We start from the raw sequence: 23618 nt of genomic DNA, 5'->3' as shown, positions 1-23618 counted from the left end.
GAGTGTTCAGGTCTTGCTGTTGTAGAACCACTAGGTTCTGGAGGTGTCATATTACTCTTTATGTTGTTGAATGTATTCTTACACTGTGCTGTGTACCCACCTGGGTTTGGGGTAATTACAGGTACAGGTGTTGATTCTTGCTCCACTTGGTGTAGGTGGCACCTGTGTCTCTGGGGCTATTTTTCCTCCAATCAACACCAGTTCAAACTGTGCCTCTGAGGGACTTCTGATGCTTCTGGGGCTGGTGGTGGAGCAGCCTGACCACAGGAGTCTTGCTTGCTGACCATCTGATGAGGCTCTTCCTCCAAAAGGTGCAGGTGGGGCTGTGCCTCTGGGGCCTGGATCCCTCTGAAGATAATGGGGATACTGGTGAAGTGGCCTCTTCCTCACAGCCACCTGAATTTCAAGAAATCTCTCTCTCTCTCTCTCTCTCTCTCTCTCCTCTCTCTCTCTCTCTCTCTCTCTGGTCCTTAAGTGTTCAAGGGAGGGAATTACAGGACAAGAACATAGTACTGTTTCACAAAGACCTACACCCCTCATTCTTGCTTATTCTGAGACTCATCATTTGCCTTTTAGGGACTTGTGTCTCATTTCAGTCATCATCAAACACCTGGGAAGACTGGCCCATGCTATGGTCCATCCTGGGTAGTTAGATCAATGACAGGCCCACTCCTGGTCTCATGTGTGACATGTCTCTGCACACATTAAGTCCTGAAGGCAGCCTGTGGGTGATTTTTGGGGAAGCTCAGTGAGAAGTCTTATTCTGTGCAATCTGTAGGACTTCTTGAACATCAGTGCCTCAGAGGGTACTGCCCCAGGCTCTGCTGTGGACATCAATACAGCAGGAGGGACACAGCACTCTCAGGTGTCAGACAGGAGTGGGTCAGTGAGGACCAGGAGAGACAATGGGCATCTTACTCCAGATCCTAGGTCTGTATCATCAAGCTCTTCTTCTCAGCTCACATTTGGAAAAGACTGTTTCTCTCACACAGCACAGGAGACCCACTTCCTCTGAGTAGTCATTTTTTTCATCATCTGACTAAGAGTCCTCTTCTGCCTGGTTCCCAAAGACATGGATTGGGACTTGAGTTTAAAATGACCAACACTGGTTGAAAGAGGCCTTTGGTAGGATCAGAGGTCCTACAGAGGGCAATCAATCTTCTCTGTTTTTGTGCAGCACTGCTACCAAAGTTCACCATCACAAGAAATAATTCTAACTTCATGGAGAGTGAGGATGGTAGCCTTAAAACATGAACATGAGAGTCAGAATACAATCTACTTGTTGAGGCAAAATGGACAAAGACTCTCAGAACGTGATGTCAGAGGGCAACTGGACTCCCAGTTTACTGAATGTCATGACTGATGCAGGATTCTCTACATGTGTAACATGCAACTTAGTGAGTGCCAAAGGGACCCATTCAACCTGAACATTACCTGTGAGTAATTTGTCTCACCATGGTTACAGCTGCCTCAATGCACATTTCCTGAGACAGGACACTTGGTCTCTCGAGTTCATGACAGGAACCCACCACAAAGACACCTAAGCTGGCCAGGGCCTAGAGACCCTTATCCTGAGCCTAGAGAGGCTCAGAGTGATAGAGACCAGGGACATCTCAGACTCAGGCTCAGTGCACACATGAGAGTGTACCAGAACTGTTTTTTGTGTTGTGGTAGAGATATATTAGGGCTTGTGCTTGCTATATAAATACTTACTTACTAATCTGCACCACAGTTCTGGTTGGATCCTGCTCAACTAAGGTTATTGCACAGATATTATCGCCTTCTGCAGAGGAAACTTTCCCTTTCTATCTGCTGACTTCACATGTGGCTTTATTCTGCTTATTCCAGATAGTTCAGATGACCTGATCATATTCCTCTCAGATATTCATTTGCATCCAGAGGCAACCCACAACCTCTCCTGCAATGTTGCTTCTCGCCCACCTGAACTATATTACTGGTTTATCAATGGAAAGCCCAAGATACCTTGACAAGAGCACTTTATCACCGACTTCACTATTAATAATTGCAGATCCTATGTTCTCTTGTCCAGAACTATGCACTGGTGTCCATAGGACCAAAGTGAAAAAAATTACAAGTCTTGGGACATGAATACCTACAATGACAGCATTGAACTTTGGGGTAAAGCCTTGTTTTTATTGATAGATACAGAAATTAATTCCCAGCATGTGTCATGGCCATGAACATATCCCAATCCTCTTATGAGATTCCAGTTAAGATTCTTTCTCCTCTCCTTTCATCTCTGGTTTCTCTTTTCTCACCTTGGACTGGTATTGGAATGTGAAGTGGGGGGTTCCCCCAGGATAGAGGAACTTCACAGGCAGGGTAACATTGGTCTCTTTAGCATACTTGATCATATAGTCAAGTAGATTTTCCAATAGTCAACTCAAATCTTCCTGTCCCCTCCATTTGCTTTCATGATTGCCAAGACCCAGAAGAATTACCAAAGCTTTGAAACATGCTCATGTTTCTTTACTCCAAATACTCCCAGCTCCTGTCTCGTTTAGCCATTAATTGGCTGGTCTGATTCCAATGAAAGCAAAAGTAACATGTGATGACCATTCTTGAGAAGCCTGTAATGAATCAGGATGAAACCTATGTTTTTATGATGCTGTTTCATTAACTCTTGACAATGTCTGTGGTGGACATCACAGTGTTCCTGGGCTCAGTACCAGGGTAGTGGAAAAAGTGGCACTCAGGGAAGATGTTCTTGACCTGTTCCCTGAGTGGACAGCAGCACTTGTGATGACCACAACAAACAGAGACAGAAGCTCAGTTGGAGTCTGAAGAACTTCCTATGGATTCTCCCTGTAGAGGATGAGGATATAACAGATTTAAAATGTGTCCTAGTTAGCATTAGCTGACAGCTTGACTCATCCCAAAGTCACCTGGTTGGGGGAATAGAGTCTTGAAGCTCAGGCCACACCAGTCAGACTAATAAATGAGTGACTCGCCTGCCTGATGAACTTCCCCACTCCCTAGATTTTATTCCCAAAGTCCCATCCCATAGCCCAGTCTTTCCCAGCTCATCACCCACTCTGCTGTCTGGTCCTGTTCACATTCCTAACTGAATTCTGATATTCATGCATAGTACATACCAGTCCAAATAACTGATACAGACCACATCAGTCAGATGAACATAGATGTCCCTGCTACACCAAACAACAAGATAATCACCCATCTCCTGACTCAGACAGAAGCTCCATACTAGATCAGAAGTCATTCTGGCTACCAGGAATCCAGGCCACAAAGACAAAAAGACAAAGGAGAACACATAAACTAAGGAACAAACTACCAATCCTACAAAGACAAACTCAAAAATAAAGTCCTAGACCTAATCATTCTAAACCTTGATGCCTGAACATCAGTGTAGGGATCCAATTAACAACATTCAGGGCAACATGACACCACCAGAGCCCAGCTATTCTATAATAGCAAGACCTGAATATTGCAATTCTGTCAAATCACAAGAAAATGACCTTAAATACAACTTTAAGAAGATGATAGAGGTCCTTAAAGAGGAAAAGAAAAATACCCTTAAACAATTCAAGGAAAAGGTAAACATAATTGTAGAAAATATATAAATTTCTTAATGAATGCCAAGAAAGCCAAGAAACAAACAACCAGTTGAATAATATTATTCAAGACCTGAAAATTGAAATAGAACAATAAAGGAAACAAAACCTGAAGAAATTCTGGAAATAGAAAATCTGAGAAAGTGAACAGGAACTACAGATGTAAGCATGACCAACAGAATACAAGAGATTTCAAGAATTGAAAATATGATAGAAGAAATAAATTTACCAGTCTAAGAAAATGTTAAATCTAAAAATGTAACACAAATCATTCAGGAAACCTAGGACACTATGAAAAGGCCAAACTTAGAAATAATAATAATAAAAAGGAGAAGAATCCCAGGTCTAAGACCCATGGAGATGACTGTACTTTAGGTCAAATATATTTAGAACACTAATTCATGCCTTCCTGTTCCTATCATTTGCTTTCATGTTCTCCATGACCCAGAAGGAATACCCAGAGTTTGAACCACACTCATGTTTCTTTATGCCATATGGTCATAGATCTTGTCTCTTCTCAGCTAGTGATTGGTTTCTACTCTGATTTCAATGGAGTTAGAAGAGGCAGGTGAGGAATATGTGTGGGAGGCCAGACTTGATTAGGGATGAAGCTAATGCTTTGATGATGTTGTTTCACTTACTCTTCACAGTGTCTGTGGTGGACATCACAGTGTCCCTGGTCTCAGGATCTGGGAAATGGGAAAAGTGAAACCCAGTTCAGATGTCATTGAACTGTGTCCTGGCTCTGAAGATCTGGATGTGAGGGGCAAACCAGTGGACATCAGCACATATGATGACCACAGTAAACAAAGATGGACACTTCCTTGGATAATGGGAAAATTCCTGTGAAATATCCCTGTGGAAGAGGAAGAATTGGAAGTTTGAAATATTGTCTGAGTTATCACTAATTGTCACCTTGACACAGTCCAAAGTCACCTGGATTGGGAAAAGAGTCTCAGCAGAATAACTGTCTTTATGAGGTTGGGCTGTGAACAGTTTTTTCAAGAACACACAGGTCACATCTACCCCAACACTGAGGACATGAAACTCCTCACACAATGGCTCTTGGGCCATCTCCTCTGTCAGAAATTTCACTGGTGACATTAGTTATAAAGGATTGCTCTTCAACCCTAGTTATCACTCAGCTGGTCCCTTTGTAGTCCTCAGAGACTGTCCCCTTCCTTCAGAGAGTAAATCCTACCTTCCCTGAGCACTGAGGACTCAGCTGGGACTCTGTGTCACAAAGACACATAGGCAGGATGGAGGCTCCTTCTTGGGTGCTGACAGACCCAAGGCCCAGACAGAGCAGATGTCAGGCCTGAAACAAGTGATTGTTCTCTGAGGGCATGGGGATGCTTATCAGCCTTGTTGCTCAATGTGTTGCTTGGAGGAGAAACATAAAGTGAGAAAAGTTGAGAGGAATGTGGGACAGCACTGGGAGTGGAAGGGACAGAGCAATGCCTTGGACACAGACCCAACAACCCACAGCACATTGGATTCTGTGAAGTATTCCAGCCTGAGAGAGTGCTCATCTCAGAAGGAGGAAGGACAGCAGAGCCTGGGGCTCATCTAGTAGCTGAATCTCTTCTCCTAATATGGAGGACAGCACAGAAAGAAGAGAGATGGAGAAGTCTTCTATGATTTCCTTCAAGGACTGCACCCCTTGGAAGGGGCTACTGTTCACAGGTGAGGGTACCCACTCTCTGACTGTGGAGGTGGATGGGAACTCAGAGGCAGGCTGGAGTCTCCTAAAGAGAACAGGATCCTGAGAGAAGACTTGGGGTTTATGTTTATAGTCACAGGGCAGAAGGTACAGTGAGGGACAGAGGTTCAGCAGCCTGAAGTTCTCAGCAGGGAAGAGGTGATGAGGGGAAGAGAAAAGCCCCAACCACTCCCTATTCAAAATGACTCACATTAGCTGCCATGTTCTGAAGCCTGATGTCCCCAGTCATGGAAGCGTGACTCAAAATCTCAACAAGGGTGGGCCAGTGAGATGACTCAGTGTGGGGAGAGAGTCAACCTGAATTCAGTTCTCAGCTCTCACAGTGTAGATGGAGAGAACAGACTCCTGCAGGCTCTTCTCTGCCCTCAACACAAGTGCAGTGACATGGAGCTGCTCATATGCACACTGAGACATGTGCCTTCAGAAATATACACTTATAGTATATAAGTAAATGGGAAATAATTTAAATCACTCTTGAGTAAAATTATGGTCCTTAGCTACAAATGGGAACTATGTAGATAAACCCATGGACACACCTTCCCTAACTTCTTTCCTTCCTTCTTTAGCTCCGTCCTTCCTTCTTTCCTCCTCCTTTTCCTTCCTTCCTTCTTTTCTTTTATTACCAATCTCAACACAGTGTTTCTCTGCATATTCCTAACTGTACTAGAACTCACTGTGTAGACCAGACTGGCCTCACACTCAGAGAGCTGACTGATTTTGCCTCCAAAATGCAATGATTCAAGGCATGCATCACCACCTCCCAGTTTCTTCCATTTTTTCTTTCCTCATTGATGTATGAGACATATTTAGGAACTCAGTCTTCCTAAAAGGTCACACTAGTCGCAGTCCTTACACAGCACTGGTTTAATCAGACTAGAAATTAGTGTATTCAGAAACAGATACCAGAAGTTGACTAATAACACAAAGAGAATGGAGAAAAAGGTCAGAACATGAGGACCTTCTAGAGGAGGAGGTCAAAGTGGCTTCCTCACACTAAATACTCCTTATGTGAGGAGAGCTATGGGAATACTGAGGAGGGGAGCCAGGCAGAGAAGTGAGAAGATTACTCTGCAAAGAGGAAAGGACAGAGTCAGAGCCTCTGAATAATGGAGTTCATGTTGCTCATCTCCATCAAGGAGGGTGGACACACCACCAGCCAGATGCCTCAACTGAGTTATGATCACACCTGCTCAATATTGATGCTTTTTATCCCTTTCTTTCTAGCCTCACTTTTAACCTGTTGGTACCGGCCCACCACTGCCCAAGTCATCATTGAATCAGTGCCTCCCCATGTGGTCGAAGGAGAAAGCAACCTTTTCCTTGTCCACAACCTGCCAGAGAATCTTTTAGCCATATCCTGGTTTAAAGAGGGAGCAAATATGGACCATAGAATTGTGACCTATACACTGAAATACAATATAGCTCTGCCGGGAACAGCACACAGCGGTAGAGAGACAGTGTACCCAAATGGGTCCCTGTGGATTCAAAATGTCACCCATAAGGACACAGGATTCTATATACTACAAACCATAAGTAGACAAGTAAAAATTGTATCAAGAACATACATACACCTTCATGTGTACAGTAAGTAATTCTTTGTGAATTCTCCATGCTGGGTGGGGATCAATCTACTAGACACACACAGAAGTGTCAGAGCTGGCATATGCATACCTCCTCTCTGCACTATCTCCATGTTGGGGGTTGAGAATTTAATGCAGGACACATTAAATTGTGTAGAATAACTGTAATAGATCAGAACCCTTGCACACAGGGCAGACTGAGTGTCCAGCTGGGTTTGTCTGTTGTACATGGAGTGCAGAGACTCCCTCTTTGGTGTGGACAAACCAAGGCTGTTCTCTCAGAGTACAGAGATGCTCATTTGCCCTTTTGATCACTGTGTGTTCTGGAGGGCTGTAACATAAAGAGAGAAGTAGAAAGGGACATGGGGCAGCACTGAGAGTAAGGGGACAGAGCAGGGTTCTGAATAGAGAATCCCCACAGCCCATGGAACTCTTGGAAATGCTCCATCCTGAAAGAAGGCTCAGTTCACATGAGGGAAGGGTAGCACAGCTTGGGGGCAGATGTGCGACAGAATGAGGATGTATCAGGCCAAAGATATACACCCTTGTTTCCCTCTGAGGTTTTCTAGGCACCATTTCTTTAAAAAAAAAAAAGACTTAAGATGAATCCAGGTTCTCACTATTTCCTAGTCCTAGTGGACTGGAAGTAGAGAAAGCTAGAAGGTGAAGTCAGGTGTTGACTGGACCCACAAAAGGAAAAAAAACATAAACAAGAGAAAGTCAGAGAATCAGATGTCATGGTCTGTAGAGAAGAGGTCAGGGAGTCAAGATCTCCACACCAGTCTACACTGATGTGAGCAGTGGATTGAGGTTTTAAGCTGGGGTCATGTTGACACCTGAGCAGAGAGCGCCATACAGAGGAAATGACATGTGCAGGGACGCTGAAGACATGGAAGTCAGTAAATGACAGGAAGTCACTCACCCACACACCCAAGCTAAGCTATGGACACATCTACTCAGGACACAGGGCCTCATCTTAGCCAAATACAAAGGTCCAACTATTGATCAATCTCTGTCCTCCCTTCCAGCCTCTCTTATCAACTGTGGGGGCCATCCTACTTCTGCTCAGCCCACTATTGAGTCAGTGCCACCCAGCGTAACAGAAGGGTCAAGTGTTCTTCTAGTGGTTCACCATCTCCCGGAGAATCTTCGAGCCCTTTTCTGGTATAAAGGAATTAATGTGTTCAAGAACCATGAGGTTGGCCGACACATCATAGCCAAGAATTCAAGTGTGCCAGGCCCTGCACACAGTGGTCGAGAGACAGTGTACAGCAATGGATCCTTGGTTCTCCACAATGTCACCTGGAAGGATGCTGGATTCTACACCCTATTAACTCTGACCACAAATATGACAGCTGAAGTAGCTCATGTGCAGCTCCAATTGGACAGTAAGTGATTCTTAAGATCATTCAGTCCTGGGTTGTGTGTGGACTCACAGGACTCTCTTGCTTGGTCTCTGCATACCTCCACTGTCAACTGTGTCCCCATTTTGGTGTTTTAGCACTTAGTGCAAGACACACATACCAGAGACAAATGGCCATAGATCAGACTCCTGCCCTCACTCCATCCTCAGAAAGGTGTATATGTGTGTGTGTGTGTGTGTGTGTGTGTGTGTGTGTGTGTGTGTGTGTCTGTGTGTCTGTGTGTGTCTGTGTGTGTGTGTGTGTGTGTGTGACTGTATGTGTGTGTGTGTGAAGGGAAAGGATAAGTCCATGCAAGAAGCATTAGACTTAGTCTTATCTTTTGGGGTCCTCACAATGAGCATGGTTCAGAGAGAGACCATGTTGGCATCAGGCAGATCTTGCCATTCTCAAAGAGAGGTGAGCACCAGGAAGCCCTTGTTCCAGACTTCTGTCTGAGAATTGACTACAAATGATCCTGGGGACACTTACTTCCTTATGTACCAGGTTTGGACTCTTACTTCCTTGTGGAGCTTACAGGGAATAATGGTTTTTGAATATCCACATCTCATAGCATTTGAAACCAAACAGTGCATTGTCATGAGAGCCACATTCAAGGTGTGTCACCTGGTTACCTCCTTCTGAGACTCAGCATGGAGAGCAGAACTGGACATGTGCCCAGGCCAGCAGTCAACTGTCCTCATGGACGTATGAGACTTCACAGGAAGGTCAGGGTCCCCAAGGTGAAGAAGAGAGGACACAGATCCACCTGGCAAGTGCTTGTCCTCTGGGGTCCAATCCAGGGAATTCCCTCAGGCAGCCAAGTAGTAACAGGCTTTGCTGGTCTTGACAGCTCCCAGACATGAGCTCCAGTCATCCTATCAATCTCCAGGGGATGATATTAGCTCACAGTCAAACTCTAGGATGCTGCTTTCCTGGAGAAGATGAAAGAAACTTGTGTGATTTCCATTTCTGTCACAACAGACCTAAGGTCCCTCCCACAATGCCATTCTGACCTATGCTGCTTTCTCTGTCTGAGAACAGTACTATGCTAGGGGATATGTTCAGACTCATTCTTTCTAGCATCTTCTTTAGAGAAAGAGAGGGTGAACACAGGGGAATTGCCAAGCCAAGGATAGAGACATCCCTAAATTGTCAGGGTGGACATGGGTAGACCTGAACTATACCTCAGCCAACAATAGAGGCTGGAATTCATGTTTCCATTTGAAACCCTCCAAAGCAGGGTGAGTCCACACCTCTCCAAGACATAGCTGACCTTCTCCACACACAGGACCTAGATTTCCTGATACAACTCTTCCTGGATTAGACCCCAAATGCTGACACTAGTAATAAACAATGAGCGTTCTTGCATCACTCAGTTGGTCCCTTTCAGGACCTCACAGACATCTATCACCTTCTGGTTGAGAGCAAATTCCACCTTCTAGAGCATTAAGGACATGAGGACAACTGGGTTGACAGAGGAGTTTCTGTGTCACAAAGAATGCATAGGGGGGAGAAAGTCCCCCTCTTTGGTGCTACAGATCCAAGGCCAGGACACAGCAGAGATCAGCCCTGGGGTGAGCTATTAGATTTTGGAGCACAGGGATGATTACTGACCTGTTGCTCACTGTGTGGTCTGAGGACTGAAACATAACAAAAGAGATTAGGGAAGAGAATCACCAAGCAATTCCAAGGGGAGGAGGCAGCAGTGCTTTGGACAAGGGCCCACCCACAGCCCATGTGACTCTGGGAGGGGCTTCTGCCTTGAAACAGGCTCAACTCTAGGGAGGCAGGACAGCAGAGGTGACTCTTGGACAGCAGAGGTGACTTCAGGACAGCAGAGCTGACTCCTGAATAGCAGATCTGACTCTTAAACAGCAGAGCTGACTCTGGGGCAATGCAGTGGACTCTGAGAAGGAGAAATGACTCCAGGACAGTGGAGTATGGTAGCAGTGCTGGATCCCTTGGAGACACACCTATTCCAAGGAATCACAATCTCTGCCTTGTCCGAGGAGCACTATGGAGAAGGGCTAGTTTCATAAGTAAAGAGAGAATTCTCTGACAGTGTGTGGGAGCAGAGAGCTCAGGTCCTGGCTGGAGTCTCCAAGGAGGACAAGAGTCTGAAGGAGAATCAAGGTGTCTTCTTTTCTCCTTTCATGAGGATGACACAGAGATAGACAGAGGTACAACAGCAGGAAGTTCTTAGTGAACAAGAAATGGTAAGGGGTAGGGATGAAAGCCAGATTGTGTTCTGCTCAATGGTAATCAAGTTGGCTGCTTTATTCTGAAGACTGATGTTCCCACTATGACAGGGTGACACAGAAAAGAATCTGTCCTGGGTGGGTCAGTGAGGTGTTTCAGTGAGTGAAGACAAATTCTACCAGGCCCAATGACCTGTGTATAATCCTCAGCCCCCATGTGGTGGAAGTAGAGAAACCTCTTACTCCTCAAAGCTGTCCCTTTCCCCACATATAAGTACTGTGGCATGCACCTGGCCATATACACATCTATGTAGGAATACACATGTGATCATACCTACACACATTCACACACACACACACACACACACACACACACACACACACACACACACAGGCATAGTATCACACACACTTGAAATAGGAATAGATGTAAAAAAATGAATCTAACTGGTGTATCCATTCGCCACAAAGTTGAGAGTTTCATAAATAAAACCCTGGACATGCTGGATCATAGGACATTAGTTGCTCATTTCCTATTAATTCATTCATTCATTCATTCATTCACCACAAGTGTCAGAATCTTTTCTAGGTAGAATGCCTTCCATAAAATGAGATTAATCCTGATCTTCACAAAACCCTACTAAATGTACTTGAAGTCAGGTGTTCAGTGGAACCACAAGAGGAAAGAACATAAAGAACAGAAAGCCAGAGAGTCAGTTGTCAAGGTCTATAGGGAAGCAAGCCAGGACGTCATCCCCCCAACAGCAATCTACAGTGAATGTCAGCAGGGGTCTGAGGGCAGAGATTCAGGACCCTGTTGACAACAGAGCAGATAGTGCCATACAGAGAAAATGACATGTGCAGGGACACTGAACGCATAGAGGTCATGTGCTGACCTTCACCCAGTAGGATGAGGATACACTCACCTAGGCTGAGTAATGGACACATCTTCTCAGGACACAGGGCCACAACTTAGGCAAATACAAAAGTTCTGCTACTAATGGATCTTTCTTCCCTTCTAGCCTCCCATTGTGGATACCAACCCACCTCTGCCCGGCTCACTCTTGAATCAGTTCCACCTAGAATTGCTGAAGGTGGAAGTGTTCTTCTCGTGGTTCACCATCTCCCAGAGAACCTTCGATCCTTTTACTGGTACAAAGGAGTTATTGAGTCCAAGAAATATGAGGTTGCCAGACATATAATAGCCACAAATTCAAGTGTGCTGGGTCCTGCACACAGTGGCAGAGAGACACTGTACAGCAATGGATCCCTGCTGCTCCATAGTGTCACCTCGAAAAACGCTGGATGGTACACTCTACAGACTCTGACCACAGATATGGAACCTGAAATAGCGCATGTTCAACTCCAGTTGGAGAGTAAGTGATGCTCTGTGAAAATTCAGGCTCTTATGTGGTTTAGACACACAGAACCGTTTTTTCTGTCCTGTGCATAATGACCCCATGTTGGTGTTTGAGCACTTAGTGGGAGGACACACATGATGGAGACAAATGTTGATAGATCACACTCCATCATCTGTCTCCCCACTGTATGAAGAAAGTCAATGGTACAAAAGTAACTCAGTCAAAGATGTCAGAATATGTTCAGTCTCATGGGGATCTCAATGCAAATTTCAGTTAGAAAGACCCTGTAGAGGCTACCCAGAAAACAAGACCCCAAGAAAGACAAGGGGATTGCCCAATGACAGAGAAATGGAAGAGATCTACATGAACAGCCTGGACATGAGTGGGGGTAATGAAGGGCGAGGATCAAGGGAAAGAGAGCTTGGGGGAACAGGAGATCCCAGCTGGATCAACAACAGAGAGGGAGAATGAGGAATAGGAGACCATGGTAAATGAAGACCACATGAGAATAGGAAGAAGCAAAGTGCTAGAGAGGCCCACAGAAATCCACAAAGATAGCCCCACTACAGACTGCTGGCAATGGTCGAGAGACAGCCCGAACTGACCTACTCTGGTGATGGGATGGCCAAACACCCTAATTGTCGTGCTAGAAACCTCATCCAACGACTGAGGGATCTGGATGCAGAGATCCATGGCTAGTCCCCGGGTGGAGCTATGGGAGTCCAATTAGCGAGAATGAGGAGGGTTTATATGAGCGAGAATTGTTGAGACCAAGGTTGGATAAAGCACAGGGACAAAAAGCCAAACGAATGGAAACACATGAACTATGAACCAATGGCTGAGGGGTCACCAACTGGATCAGGCCCTCTGAATGGGTGAGACAGTTAATTGGCTTGATCTGTTTGGGAGGCATCCAGGCAGTGGGACTGGGTCCTGTGCTCATTGCATGAGTTGGCTGTTTGAAACCTGGGGCCTATGCAGGGTCACTTGGCTCGGCCTGGGAGGAGGTGACTGGACCTGCCTGGACTGAGTCTACCAGGTTGATCTCAATCCTCAGGGGAGGCTTTGCCCTGGAGGAGAATGGGAGGTGGGCTGGGGGGGGAAGGTGAGGGGGGGCGGGAGGGTGGGGGTGGGCTGAGGGAAAGGTGAGGGGGCGGGAGGGGGGGAGAACAAGGGAATCCGTGGCTGATATGTAGAACTGAATTGTATTGCAAAATAAAAAATAAGAAAGACCCTGTAGGCATCAGTCAGGGTATGGTTGAGGAAACCATGGCATCTTAAAAAAGAGTTGAGCACCAGGAAGTCCTGGCCACAATCTTCTGTCCTAGGCTAAACTACCATTGATCATAGGGCATATTTTGCAAGGGTTAGACTGTCAATGCCTCTCAGAGTTAATGGGATCAAGGGTTTTTGGCTGTCCATATCAAACTGGGATATTTATTTTCTCCGAACATGAATTTCATAAATAAAATCTATGACTGGTTGCAGAGACCATGGAGGAGCAATGCCTATTAGTTTGTTCTTGATTGCTTGCTCAGCCAGGTCTCTCATAGCACCCTGGAACCTTCAGTATAGGAGTCAACCTGCTTTCCATGGGCTGGACCCTCCCACATCCATCACCAATACAAACATTGTACTTTAGACTTGCCCACAGACTGATACAGTGGTGGCATTTTCAATTGAGTCCCCCTCATTCAAATCAACTGTAGCTTGTGTGAAGTTGACATAAATCCAGCCATCCTAATATCTAAGTCTTCCCTAATACCTGAGCCAGCAAGAATATCAGACTTCTCCTGGCCATCATGCAGTCCTAGAATTTTGGGCATCAAGGCAGAGCAGCAAGGACATCTAGAAGGTGAAGTCAGGGGTTGACTGGAGCCACAAAGAAAACAACAAAAAAAAAGTCAAGAATAAATATTTGGGGTCTGTGGAGAAAAAGTTCAGAGGAGGCATAATCTTAACCTCAGTGTGTTAGGGTATGCACAGTGCCTGACTGAGGGCAGTGAGGGGTAGCCATGGAGATATCCCAGGAGGGAGTTCCATGTAGAGGAAATGACATATTTCGGGAAACTGAAGAGTAAAGAGTCATGTTGTTGACATCCACCGGGTGGGTTAGAAACACCCATACCTGCATCTTCAGGGTGAGTGATAAATCCACCTGCCTAGGATAATAGTTGCCATCTTTCCACCAAACACAATGATCTTTGTGTTTTTCTTCTGTGTTTCAGCCTCCCTTTCTGCTTGCTGCAACCCTCTCACTTCTGCCCAAATCACCATAGAACCAGTGCCACGGATTGCTCATAAAGGGAAAAGTGTTCTTCTACTTGTTCATAATCTGCCAGAAGATCTGCGAACCTTTTCCTGGTACAAATCAATGTACAGCACCCACATTTTTCAAATCGCAGAATACAGCAGAGTAATGAATTCTACCACCCATGGGCCTGCCCACAGCAGAAGAACAACAGTGTACACCAATGGATCCCTGCTCCTCCAGGATGTAACAGAGAAAGATGCAGGATTCTACACGCTACAAACTTTAAACAAAGTTTTCCAAACTGATAAAACACATGTAGAGCTCCACGTCAACCGTAAGTGATTCTCTTTGACCTCCAGCTGCTGGGTGTGGCTTATCCTACTTCATACACTGGACTGTCAGGACTGAGCTGTGCCCGCTTTCTCCCCACTGCACTGTGTCCTCCTGCTGGGGTTTAGGCCCTTACTGCAGGACACACAGAGGGTAGAAAAACTGTAATGCATCAGAACCCCTCACCTGTCTTTACCTGCAGAGTAGAATACCTGTGCTGGGTAAACTCAGCCCCAGGTTGTCACCTTCAGTGCAGACCCTTGGAGCTCACACCATGCACATGATTCCTGAACGATTCTGTGAGGGTCAGGCAGGCCCTTGTTGAGGAAGTCATAGGATCCTCACAAAGAGCACTGGGAAGCCCTGGCTGCAAATTTCTGTCTCTGGATAGACTCCAGATGACATTTGGGAGCTTTTTGTCACTTGTTAGTCTTAAGTTCCTGTTAGAGCTGACAGGGAACAGGGTTTTATTGGTATGTGGAACCAACTAGAGCACTGTAATGAGAGCCATCATTAGGCTAGATCCCCTCTATTATCTTCACCAGAGACCACACATGGAGAGTGTAGCTGGTCAGGTGCCCAGACCATTAACTAACTGTCCTGATGAAATCATGAGACCTCACAGGAAGGTCAGGGTCACCAAGGGGAGGAAAAAAAGAACACAAGTCTTCCTTGGATGTGATTGTTCACTGGGGTCCAGTTCTAGAATTCTCTCCTGCAGGCAAATAGTAAAAGAGTTCCTGATTTGGACATCTTCAAGCCATGAGGTACAGTTCCTCTAGCTATCACTAGGTGGCTATAAAAGGACACATAATCAACAACCTGAAAATATATTCAGGAGCCATGAGCTTAACTCTAGCCTAGCTTCCATCCATGTCCCTTACATGTAGTGGGTAGCTGTTCCAGCTTTGACCTCAAAGCACTGCCCCTAGTGTGGTAACAAGTAACTGCCACACCTGCCTATGACCTGCCCCTGGGGTGTGGCTGAGACAGGTCCCTTTAAGACCCAAGATATGTAGGTGCTTGCCCCTCCTCGCTACCTTTTGGTCTTGGATGCTGGTGCAGATCAGATCAGAGCTCTCTAGAGAACAACACTGGACCAAGCCTCAATCCCTATTTCCTCTATTGTGAGGTTCCTGTATCGTGAGTTAACCCCCCCCCCCCCCAATAAATGCCTATAATCATTAAGAAATTCCCATGGATTGGTAGCAATTTAATCACAATATCTAGTGCCCAACATGGGGCATGAAGCCACAACCCTAAGATTAAGAGTCTCATGCTCTACCAGCTGAGCTAGCTGGGCTTCCAAATTGTAGCTGGAAGTTTTTCTGTGTCCTGGCCAGCCAATGGTTGGGACAAATTTCTCCCAATTGTGTCCCCCAAGTAAGCATAGAGGGGCTTATATTAATTATAACTGCTTGGCTGTTAGCTCAGGCTTATTACTGACTAGCACTTACACTTAAATTGACCCATAATTCTTATTTATGCTTAGCCACATGGCTTAGTAACTTTTCTCAGTTCTAACTTGTCATCTTGCCTCCTCTGTGTCTGGCTGGCAACTCCTGACTCAGTCTTCCTCTTCCCAGAATTCTCCTTGTCTGCTTATCCCACCTACACTTCCTGCCTGGCTACTGGCCAATCAGCATTTTATTTATTAACCAATCAGAGCAACACACATTCACAGCATACAGAATGACATTCCTGCTTGATAACTGTTCTATTATAGGTAATTTTACTAAGTTAAAGTTAAAAACTTTCCTTTTTGATTGGGCATAGAGGGGGAAGTGCTTTGGAATGTCATTCTGTATACTGTGAATGTGTGTTGCTTTGATTGGTTGGTAAATAAAGCTGTTGGGAAAATGGTGAGGCAGAATAAGGTTAGGTGGGACATTCCAACTAGAAAGAGAGGAAGGAGAAGGGCAGAGCTGGGAGTGCTGCTCCACCAGGAGTAGCAAGATGTAAAGAACCTGTAAGCCACAAGCCACATGGCAAAGTATAGATTTATTTAGAAAATGGGTTAATTTAAGTTGTAAGAGCTAGCTAGAAAGAAGGCTGAACCATTAGGCCATATTGTTTGAAAATAATTTGAGCCTCTGTATGTTAATTTGGGTCTGAGTGGCTGCGGGCCCAAGTGGAACCAGAGAAAACTCTAGCTACACTTACAGACCTGGAAGTAACTGACAGCCTTCTTAGATATACTGGTTGTTTCCTGTCTTTCTAAGCATAATTCCCTGCAGAGGATCCTGTGTTACCATGACCACCCCACCACCTCCTGGCACATCCTTGAACACTTCACGTAGACAGTGGTCAGCTGCATCCCAGGAAGAACTTAGAGTGACCCAAAGCATGGCTCAGTCATCACAGAAGATGGAGGGTCTCTATGAAATCTCCCTGGGATGATGGAGCCACTGCCCTCTCTCCAGGACTCACGTCACCTCCTGCTTTACATCCTCATGAGTCTCCTACTGGGCTTCATGGCAATGTGCCCTTATTGGTGACTCCATTGAGAATGGATCTGTACCCTTTCCCAGGCATCACTTAAATGATTCCTATCCAGTACTCAAAGACATCTGTATCACCTTCCTGCAGGGAGTAAATCCCACCTTCTCAGAGCATTGAAAACAAAGGGCAGATTAGATGCTCAGCTAGGATTCTGTGTAATAAAGGAAAGGTTGAAAGAACACAGCACAGGACAGCCATGGGGTGAGCTGTTATTGTCCTAAGGCACAGAGAGCATTATCAACTTGGTTGCTCATTGCATGATCAGGAGGACTGAAAAAAACATACAAAGAGAAGTTAACTGGAATACCAGACAGGACTAAGAGTTGAAGGGACAGAGAATGGCCTTGGACAACATCCAGCCTGTCAGGAGGCTGAGCTCAGAGGAAGGAAGGCTGTAGGGAATTGGGGGAAGTGCTGGACCAAAAGCTGTTCACCACAGAGGGAGGGCAGAGCAGACTTTAGCCACCATGGAGGTTCACTGTGTGCTTCTCTGCAAAGGTTGCAGCCCTGGCAGTGGCTTTTGCTCACAGGTGAAGAGAACACTGCCTGGCAGTGTGTGGGGAGGGAGTTCATAGACTACGTAGAATATTTTAAGGTGGAAGGATAGGAAAGGCTCCCTCAAGTTGTTCCCTGACTTCCATCTAGGTACTGTGACCTGCATTCACCCATACACACAGGATGTCATCCACCTGCTCCTGCACAAACACTCACACTCATACACACCCAGACCCAAACACTGACTCTCTACAATGTATAAGATAATGTAAGCTGGAGTTGTAACTGGTATCAGTAGGTCCACACATGAGAATTTCATAAACACCTGGACTTGCAAATCCATGGACATTCATTCTTGCATCTACCCGCATGTATCTGAGCATGTCCAGGCCTTGGGCCTTTCAGATAGATCAAAATAGTTTTTCCTAACATGGCTCCATTTCTAGTGAACTGGAAGATGGACCAGGAAGCCCATCTCTAATTGAAGTCAGGGGTGGACTGCATTCAGAGAGGGAAGAGATGAAAGAGTTCAGAATGTGAAGACTGGGGTCTGTAGAGGAAGAAGTGAAGGAAGGCACCTCTGAGTTGGACAGATACTCCCACCCACATCAGCTGAGTGATGGACCTAAGCTACTCAGTACACCAAAGACCAAGTTCTCAGTATTGATGAATTTATCTCTTTTTTCTCCTATCTTCCCTTGTAGCCTGCAGTTCCTTTCCAATCCAGCTCACTATTGAGTCAATGCCACACAATGTTGTTGAAGGGGAAAATGCTCTCCTACTTGTTCATAATATCCCAGAGGACCTTCGATCCTTTGTCTGGTACAAAGGGATACCAATTGTCAACAGTCACAAAATTGCACAGAATGTAGTAACCAGTAATAAAAGTATGCTGGGGCCTGCACACAGTGGTAGAGAGACTGTGTACCCCAATGGATCTCTGCTGTTCCAACATGCTGCCCAGGAAGACGCTGGATTCTACACCCTACGAACCTTAAATGCACAGTTTGAAACTCAAGAAGCACATGTGTACCTCCACATATACAGTAAGTGATTCTTTGGGGTTTCTGAGTTCTGGTGGATATGATTTCCCTTTACACACACAGGACTGTCCATTTTGGACTGACTGTCTCTTCTCTACATTGTGTCTCCACATTGGGGTTTGAGTACTTAGTACAGGACACAAATCAGGTAGACATAGTAAAGTAGACCAGAATCCCTCACCTGACTACAGCTACAGAAGAGGATGTGTGCTGGATAACTGAGCCCAAGGATGTCAGTCAGTCTCAGAATATTGGGGCTCTCACCAGGATCATGGCCTTGAGAAAGACCCCTTGGGAGTCAGGCCTGGTCTATCTTAGAGATCTATGGTTTCATCATAGTGAAGTGAGCATCAGGAAGCCCTGGCTTCAGACCTCTGCTTCAGACTCAACCCCAGGTGACCATGGAGAGACCTTCTCTTGGGCTTGAGTTTGACTTCCTGTTAAAGATGACAGGGAACAAGGTGTTGTTGACTGTCTAAGACCCATAGAGTGCGGGACCAGCTGTGCAGTACTGTGACTACATCTAAGAGATGACAGGGAACAAGATGTTACCGACTATCTAAGTCCCATAGAGTGTGGAACTAGCTGTGCAGTGCCATGAAGCTACAGTTAGGTAGGTCACATGTCATCTCCTACTCAGTAGACTGATGCCATGACATGTCAGCTCTTCTGATGATGGGCTTAACAGACTTCACAGGAAGGTCAGAGTCCCCAAGTGGAGGTACAGAGGAGATATTTCTCTAGGCATATTTTTGTCCTTAGGGGTCTAGGCTAAGGAATTCTCTGCTGCAGGTAAACAGTAACAGATGCTGCTGACCAGAGCAGCTCCCCATTCCCGTGTCATGCCATTGCTCATAACTAAACTTAACTTAGGGACAAGACAATGATCATGTACTCTGTGCACAGGTGAAGGGAAACAGACTCAGGAAATCCAGAGGCTGAATCAGGGTCACACAAGCCATGAGTGGCAGATCCAAACCACAAGAAGACTGTCTACGTCATAGCCCCAATGTCTCCACCCTAGAGGCTTTATTAGGTGTCCATTGACTAAAGATGGGCTTGTTGAGATCTCTGAAAGGCTGTTGTCATTTCCCCCTCCTCTTTTGCCTCACAGAGCCTGTGGTACAGCCCTTTATCCGAGTCACCAGCACCAATGTTACAGTACAGAGCTCTGTGGTCCTAGCCTGCATTTCAACTGACACTGGAATCTCCACACAGTGGATCTTCAATAACCAGAGTCTGCAGCTCACAGACAGGATGACCCTGTCACCGAAAAAGTGCCGACTCAGCATAGATCCTGTGAGGATGGAGGATGCTGGAGAGTATAAGTGTGAGGTCTCCAACCCAGTCAGTTCAATGACCAGTCTCCCAGTCAGGCTTGCTGTAATGAATGAGTGACCTCTCTGCTCTCACACTATAGCAGAGTAGGGGCATTTCTTTATCAATGGGGTACAACAAGGAGAAAAATTTGGTGGTAGAAATGGTCAATTACTACTCAGGTACAGCTGACTTGGTGACTCGTGGCTGTAATCCTGGCATAAACGTGTGTCTAAAGACAGGCCAGGATATAAACAGAGACTTGGTTTGCAAAAGGGAAAAGAAGACATCAATACAGTAAACAGAATTGCAAAGGAGATAAGAGCTTGGGTTTTGCATTAAATGTATAGACACCTCTCAGAATCCATGGAAATTAATTTCATAAGCCCACAAACTTCTGGATGTTCTGAGTCCCCTGTTAACATGCTGCAGTGTTCGCATGGAAATAAATACATCCTTGCTTATACCCAAATACATTCCATGTAACCAGGGCTACACAGAAAAATCCTATCTTGAAAAACCAAATCAAACAAATAGACTGCTCATGTTTGTCAAATGGCATCAGTTTTGTGTTTCTTCATGCTTCTATCTCTGTAGGTTTTGGGCTTCTTGGAATGTGTCTGTTTCATCTAGGTCACTCAAAAATTAGCAAGTAACTATTGAGTACCTATGGAATTCGTAAAATTCTGAAAATGAAATGTAAGGTGCCAAATTTCGCTTCTAATATTAATAATGTTAATCTTTTAAAAATAAAGCAAACCAGATTAAAGTTGTCAAAACTGTTAATCAGTTCAAAGAGCCAACTTTTAATCCATTGATTTTGTAAACTGTTATTATTTGTTTCTATCATTATTCAAACCAACAGGAAGTCAAGTAAAGACCATGGAGGAATGATGCTTCCCTGCCAACTTTTCATGAGTTGACTAGTTATCTTCTCCTTGTATAGCCTAGGAATGGTGAGTTCCACAGTGTGCTGAGTGCTCACACATCAATCTATAACAAGTAAATAGTCCCCATACATACCAACAGGCCAAGCTGAAGGAGGCAATTACTTGAGGTTCCCCATGTGTCTAGATCTTGTGTTGTGAGACACAATATAATCAGCACAAATGTTGAACACACCAGGTCCATCAGTCCAGTTTCAGCAAGTTCAATATGTCACATAGTCACTATCCATCTGAACCTCACAAAAGCTCTCTACATGGTCCACACATATGAGAGAAGGGACATTAAAACCCATGGGAAAAGGTAGTTCTGCCTGCTCTAATCCATGACATTCCTAGATGATTCATAGATTCATGCTTCATCCTTAGGTAACCAGTGGCTTATGTCAGTCATCATGAACCACCAGAGCTGAATGTTGGACCACTGAGCTGAAAGCAGACCTGCTCCTGGTCGCCTGGTTGAGGTTTCCATTCACATATTAAGTCCTCATGACAGATTGTAAGGATATCCAATGAAGCCACATCAGAACTCAAATCATCACCTATCTTTAGTACAGTCTTGGACAGCAAAGGTTTGGAGGGCACTGGCTCATACTGAGCTGTGGTGTTCAAAGCATCTTGATGGGACACAGCACTTTAGGCTTTATGATACTCCTAGGTCTATCATCAAGCTCTGTAGCTCAGCTCACATGTAACAGGTTTGATTCTCTCTCATAACAAGGAGGTTCCACCATCTTGGAGCATTCAGATTTCCTAGTGTCCCCTGTAATTCACCTTCTCACTTACTTTATACTCTGGTTGACAGGGATAGGCCAACACTAGTTGAATGAGACCCTTGCAAGTAACAGAGGTCCCACACAGGGCAATCTCCTCTCTGTTGTCTGCACTGCACTGTTATATATAACCACAATAACAATTCCAATTCAGTGGAGGATGAGGACTTCGTAGCATAAACAAGTGAACCTGCAGTGGATAAGTGTTCAGAACCTTTGATGTGTATCAAGTGCCTTCCCTCCCTTCTTCCTCTACAGACCTCAGTCTTTACATTCTGAACTCTTTCATCTCTTTCCTCTCTGAATGCAATCAATCCCTGACTACACTTAGAGATGGGCTTCCTGGTTCATCCTCCAGTTCACTAGAGATGAACCCATTTTAGGAAAATCTGTCTGAAAGGCCCAAGGCCTGGATAGGCTCAGATACATGTGGATAGATGGAAAAATGAATGTCCATGGATTTGATCAACAGGGCTTTCAATTTTCTTAATGTCATTAGGACTGACTCAGTATGCTATGAGTGTGTAACTTGGGACCCAATAAGTATACATAATGTGACCCAGTCAACATAAAAGTTGACTGTGAGTAACTTTTATTACTTCATGGCTACACCTGTGTGATTACACAAGGTCAGAAAATGATTCCTCAGTTCCTTTTGGTCTCATGACATGAAACCACCTCTACCAACACCTAGGCTGGCCATGTCATCCTGTGCTTGCTCATGCACATCAATCCAGGTCCATGCAGGAGCCAAGTATGACATAGGGGGACTTCTCCTTTCTGACAAATCTCAGAGTTACCACCTATGATGGAGAAATGTCACATCTCAGACACAGGGACACTTAACACATGTGATTGTAGTTGGACAAATTCCGTAAGTATGATGTACTGGTATTGGAATCCAGGCTGCTGTGGTTGGCATAGAAGCATTCAACTACTTCAGTACACTCCTAGTAATCAATTTGGTGACAATTTTGGAGGTGGGCATGGCTTTCAGAGCTGCTGTGGCCTTCAAAAGGCAAGAAATCCTATTTCTCTCTGGTGACTCCACATTTAGATTTGTTCTGTTTACTCCATAAATGTTCCCACCTCCTAAAATATTTACTCAGGCATGTATTAGTTTTATTTCTGTTCCTTGGACATAAAACACCATGTCCAAGTCAGTGTGTGAAGAAAATAATTATTAGGGTTTATGGTCCATCATGTCAGGGATGTACTTCAGCAAGCTGAAGGCATTGTGGTTGGAGCAAGAAGCTGAGGGCTCACCTCTTGAACTGTTAGCACAAATCAGAGAGACTAAATATTGCAGACCATGAGAAACTGGCTCCCATGATCCATTCAGGGTAATAAAAGGAATGCCTCAGAGTAGTGATAAGGGTATTTAAGAATAAGTTTTAATCTATCTATGACTGGTGTAATAAGGAAACACACATGCTTTCTGATGTTAACTTTCTCTTTTACTTCATCTTAAAAATGGTCTCTGACTCTTTGTGTCTCTACATAGCTACATGTCTCCACACTGCTGTACACAGCTACATATCTCTACATGCATACATCTTTTCACATGGCTGCACATCTTTCTTTTACATACATGTCTCTTCTACATCTCTTTTCTACAGCCTCATCTTTACATAGCTCTCTCCCATACAGAACTTTACACAGGTCTTAGGCACAGCTCCTCTATGCAGCAGCAGCTCTTTCATACAGCTCTCTCTCATGCTCACTCAAACATCTTTCTTTTACAATATTCACCCACTCTTTACTCAATCACTCACTCATCATCTCACGCCCTCACACACTTTACTTCTTCTTCTTCTTCTTCTTCTTCTTCTTCTTCTTCTTCTTCTTCTTCTTCTTCTTCTTCTTCTTCTTCTTCCTCTTCTTTTTCTTCACCTCTGAGCACACACACACACACACACACACACACACACACACACACACACACACACACACACACTTCACTCACATTCTGCAGCAGGTCTCACGTAGCTCTACACAGCTGTCTCTCTCCACACCACCGCTCCTGCTCTCACAGCCAAAACTCTGGATAATTATGTTTCATTTTCAGAGCCCTACCCATTCTCACAGCACAAGGTAAGTCA

General features: G+C 45.0%; 1 protein-coding gene across 2 annotated transcripts; it reads left to right on the top strand.

Annotated features, from left to right (window-relative positions):
* The first annotated feature begins 5212 nt into the window (after positions 1-5212).
* Positions 5213-19880, top strand: LOC128125599 (carcinoembryonic antigen-related cell adhesion molecule 3-like). Of its 2 annotated transcripts, XM_052763179.1 has the most exons (7): positions 5216-5279; positions 6541-6900; positions 7925-8284; positions 11520-11873; positions 14087-14446; positions 18144-18485; positions 19597-19880. In XM_052763179.1, the coding sequence occupies exons 1-7, from the start codon at positions 5216-5218 to the stop codon at positions 19878-19880; spliced, it is 2124 nt and encodes a 707-aa protein (XP_052619139.1). The 2 variants fall into 2 exon arrangements, with proteins under 2 accessions (XP_052619140.1, XP_052619139.1); XM_052763180.1 differs by lacking the exons at positions 11520-11873; positions 18144-18485 and having other exon boundaries at positions 5213-5279.
* The last annotated feature ends 3738 nt before the right edge of the window (positions 19881-23618 follow it).

This window comes from Peromyscus californicus, unplaced genomic scaffold (genome assembly GCF_007827085.1).
Source record: "Peromyscus californicus insignis strain IS unplaced genomic scaffold, ASM782708v3 Scaffold_4__1_contigs__length_199733344, whole genome shotgun sequence".
In the NCBI taxonomy this organism is placed as follows: Eukaryota; Metazoa; Chordata; class Mammalia; order Rodentia; family Cricetidae; genus Peromyscus; species Peromyscus californicus.
This window is presented reverse-complemented; position numbering and strand designations above follow the sequence as displayed.

Excerpts from the sequence above, each read along its gene's own strand:
- LOC128125599 (XM_052763179.1), top strand. The coding sequence starts at position 5,216 with ATGGAGAAGTCTTCTATGATTTCCTTCAAGGACTGCACCCCTTGGAAG. Across the intron at positions 8,285-11,519 it reads TGTGCAGCTCCAATTGGACA|CCTCCCATTGTGGATACCAA; the intron begins GTAAGTGATTCT and ends CTTCCCTTCTAG. Across the intron at positions 14,447-18,143 it reads TGTAGAGCTCCACGTCAACC|CCTGCAGTTCCTTTCCAATC; the intron begins GTAAGTGATTCT and ends CTTCCCTTGTAG.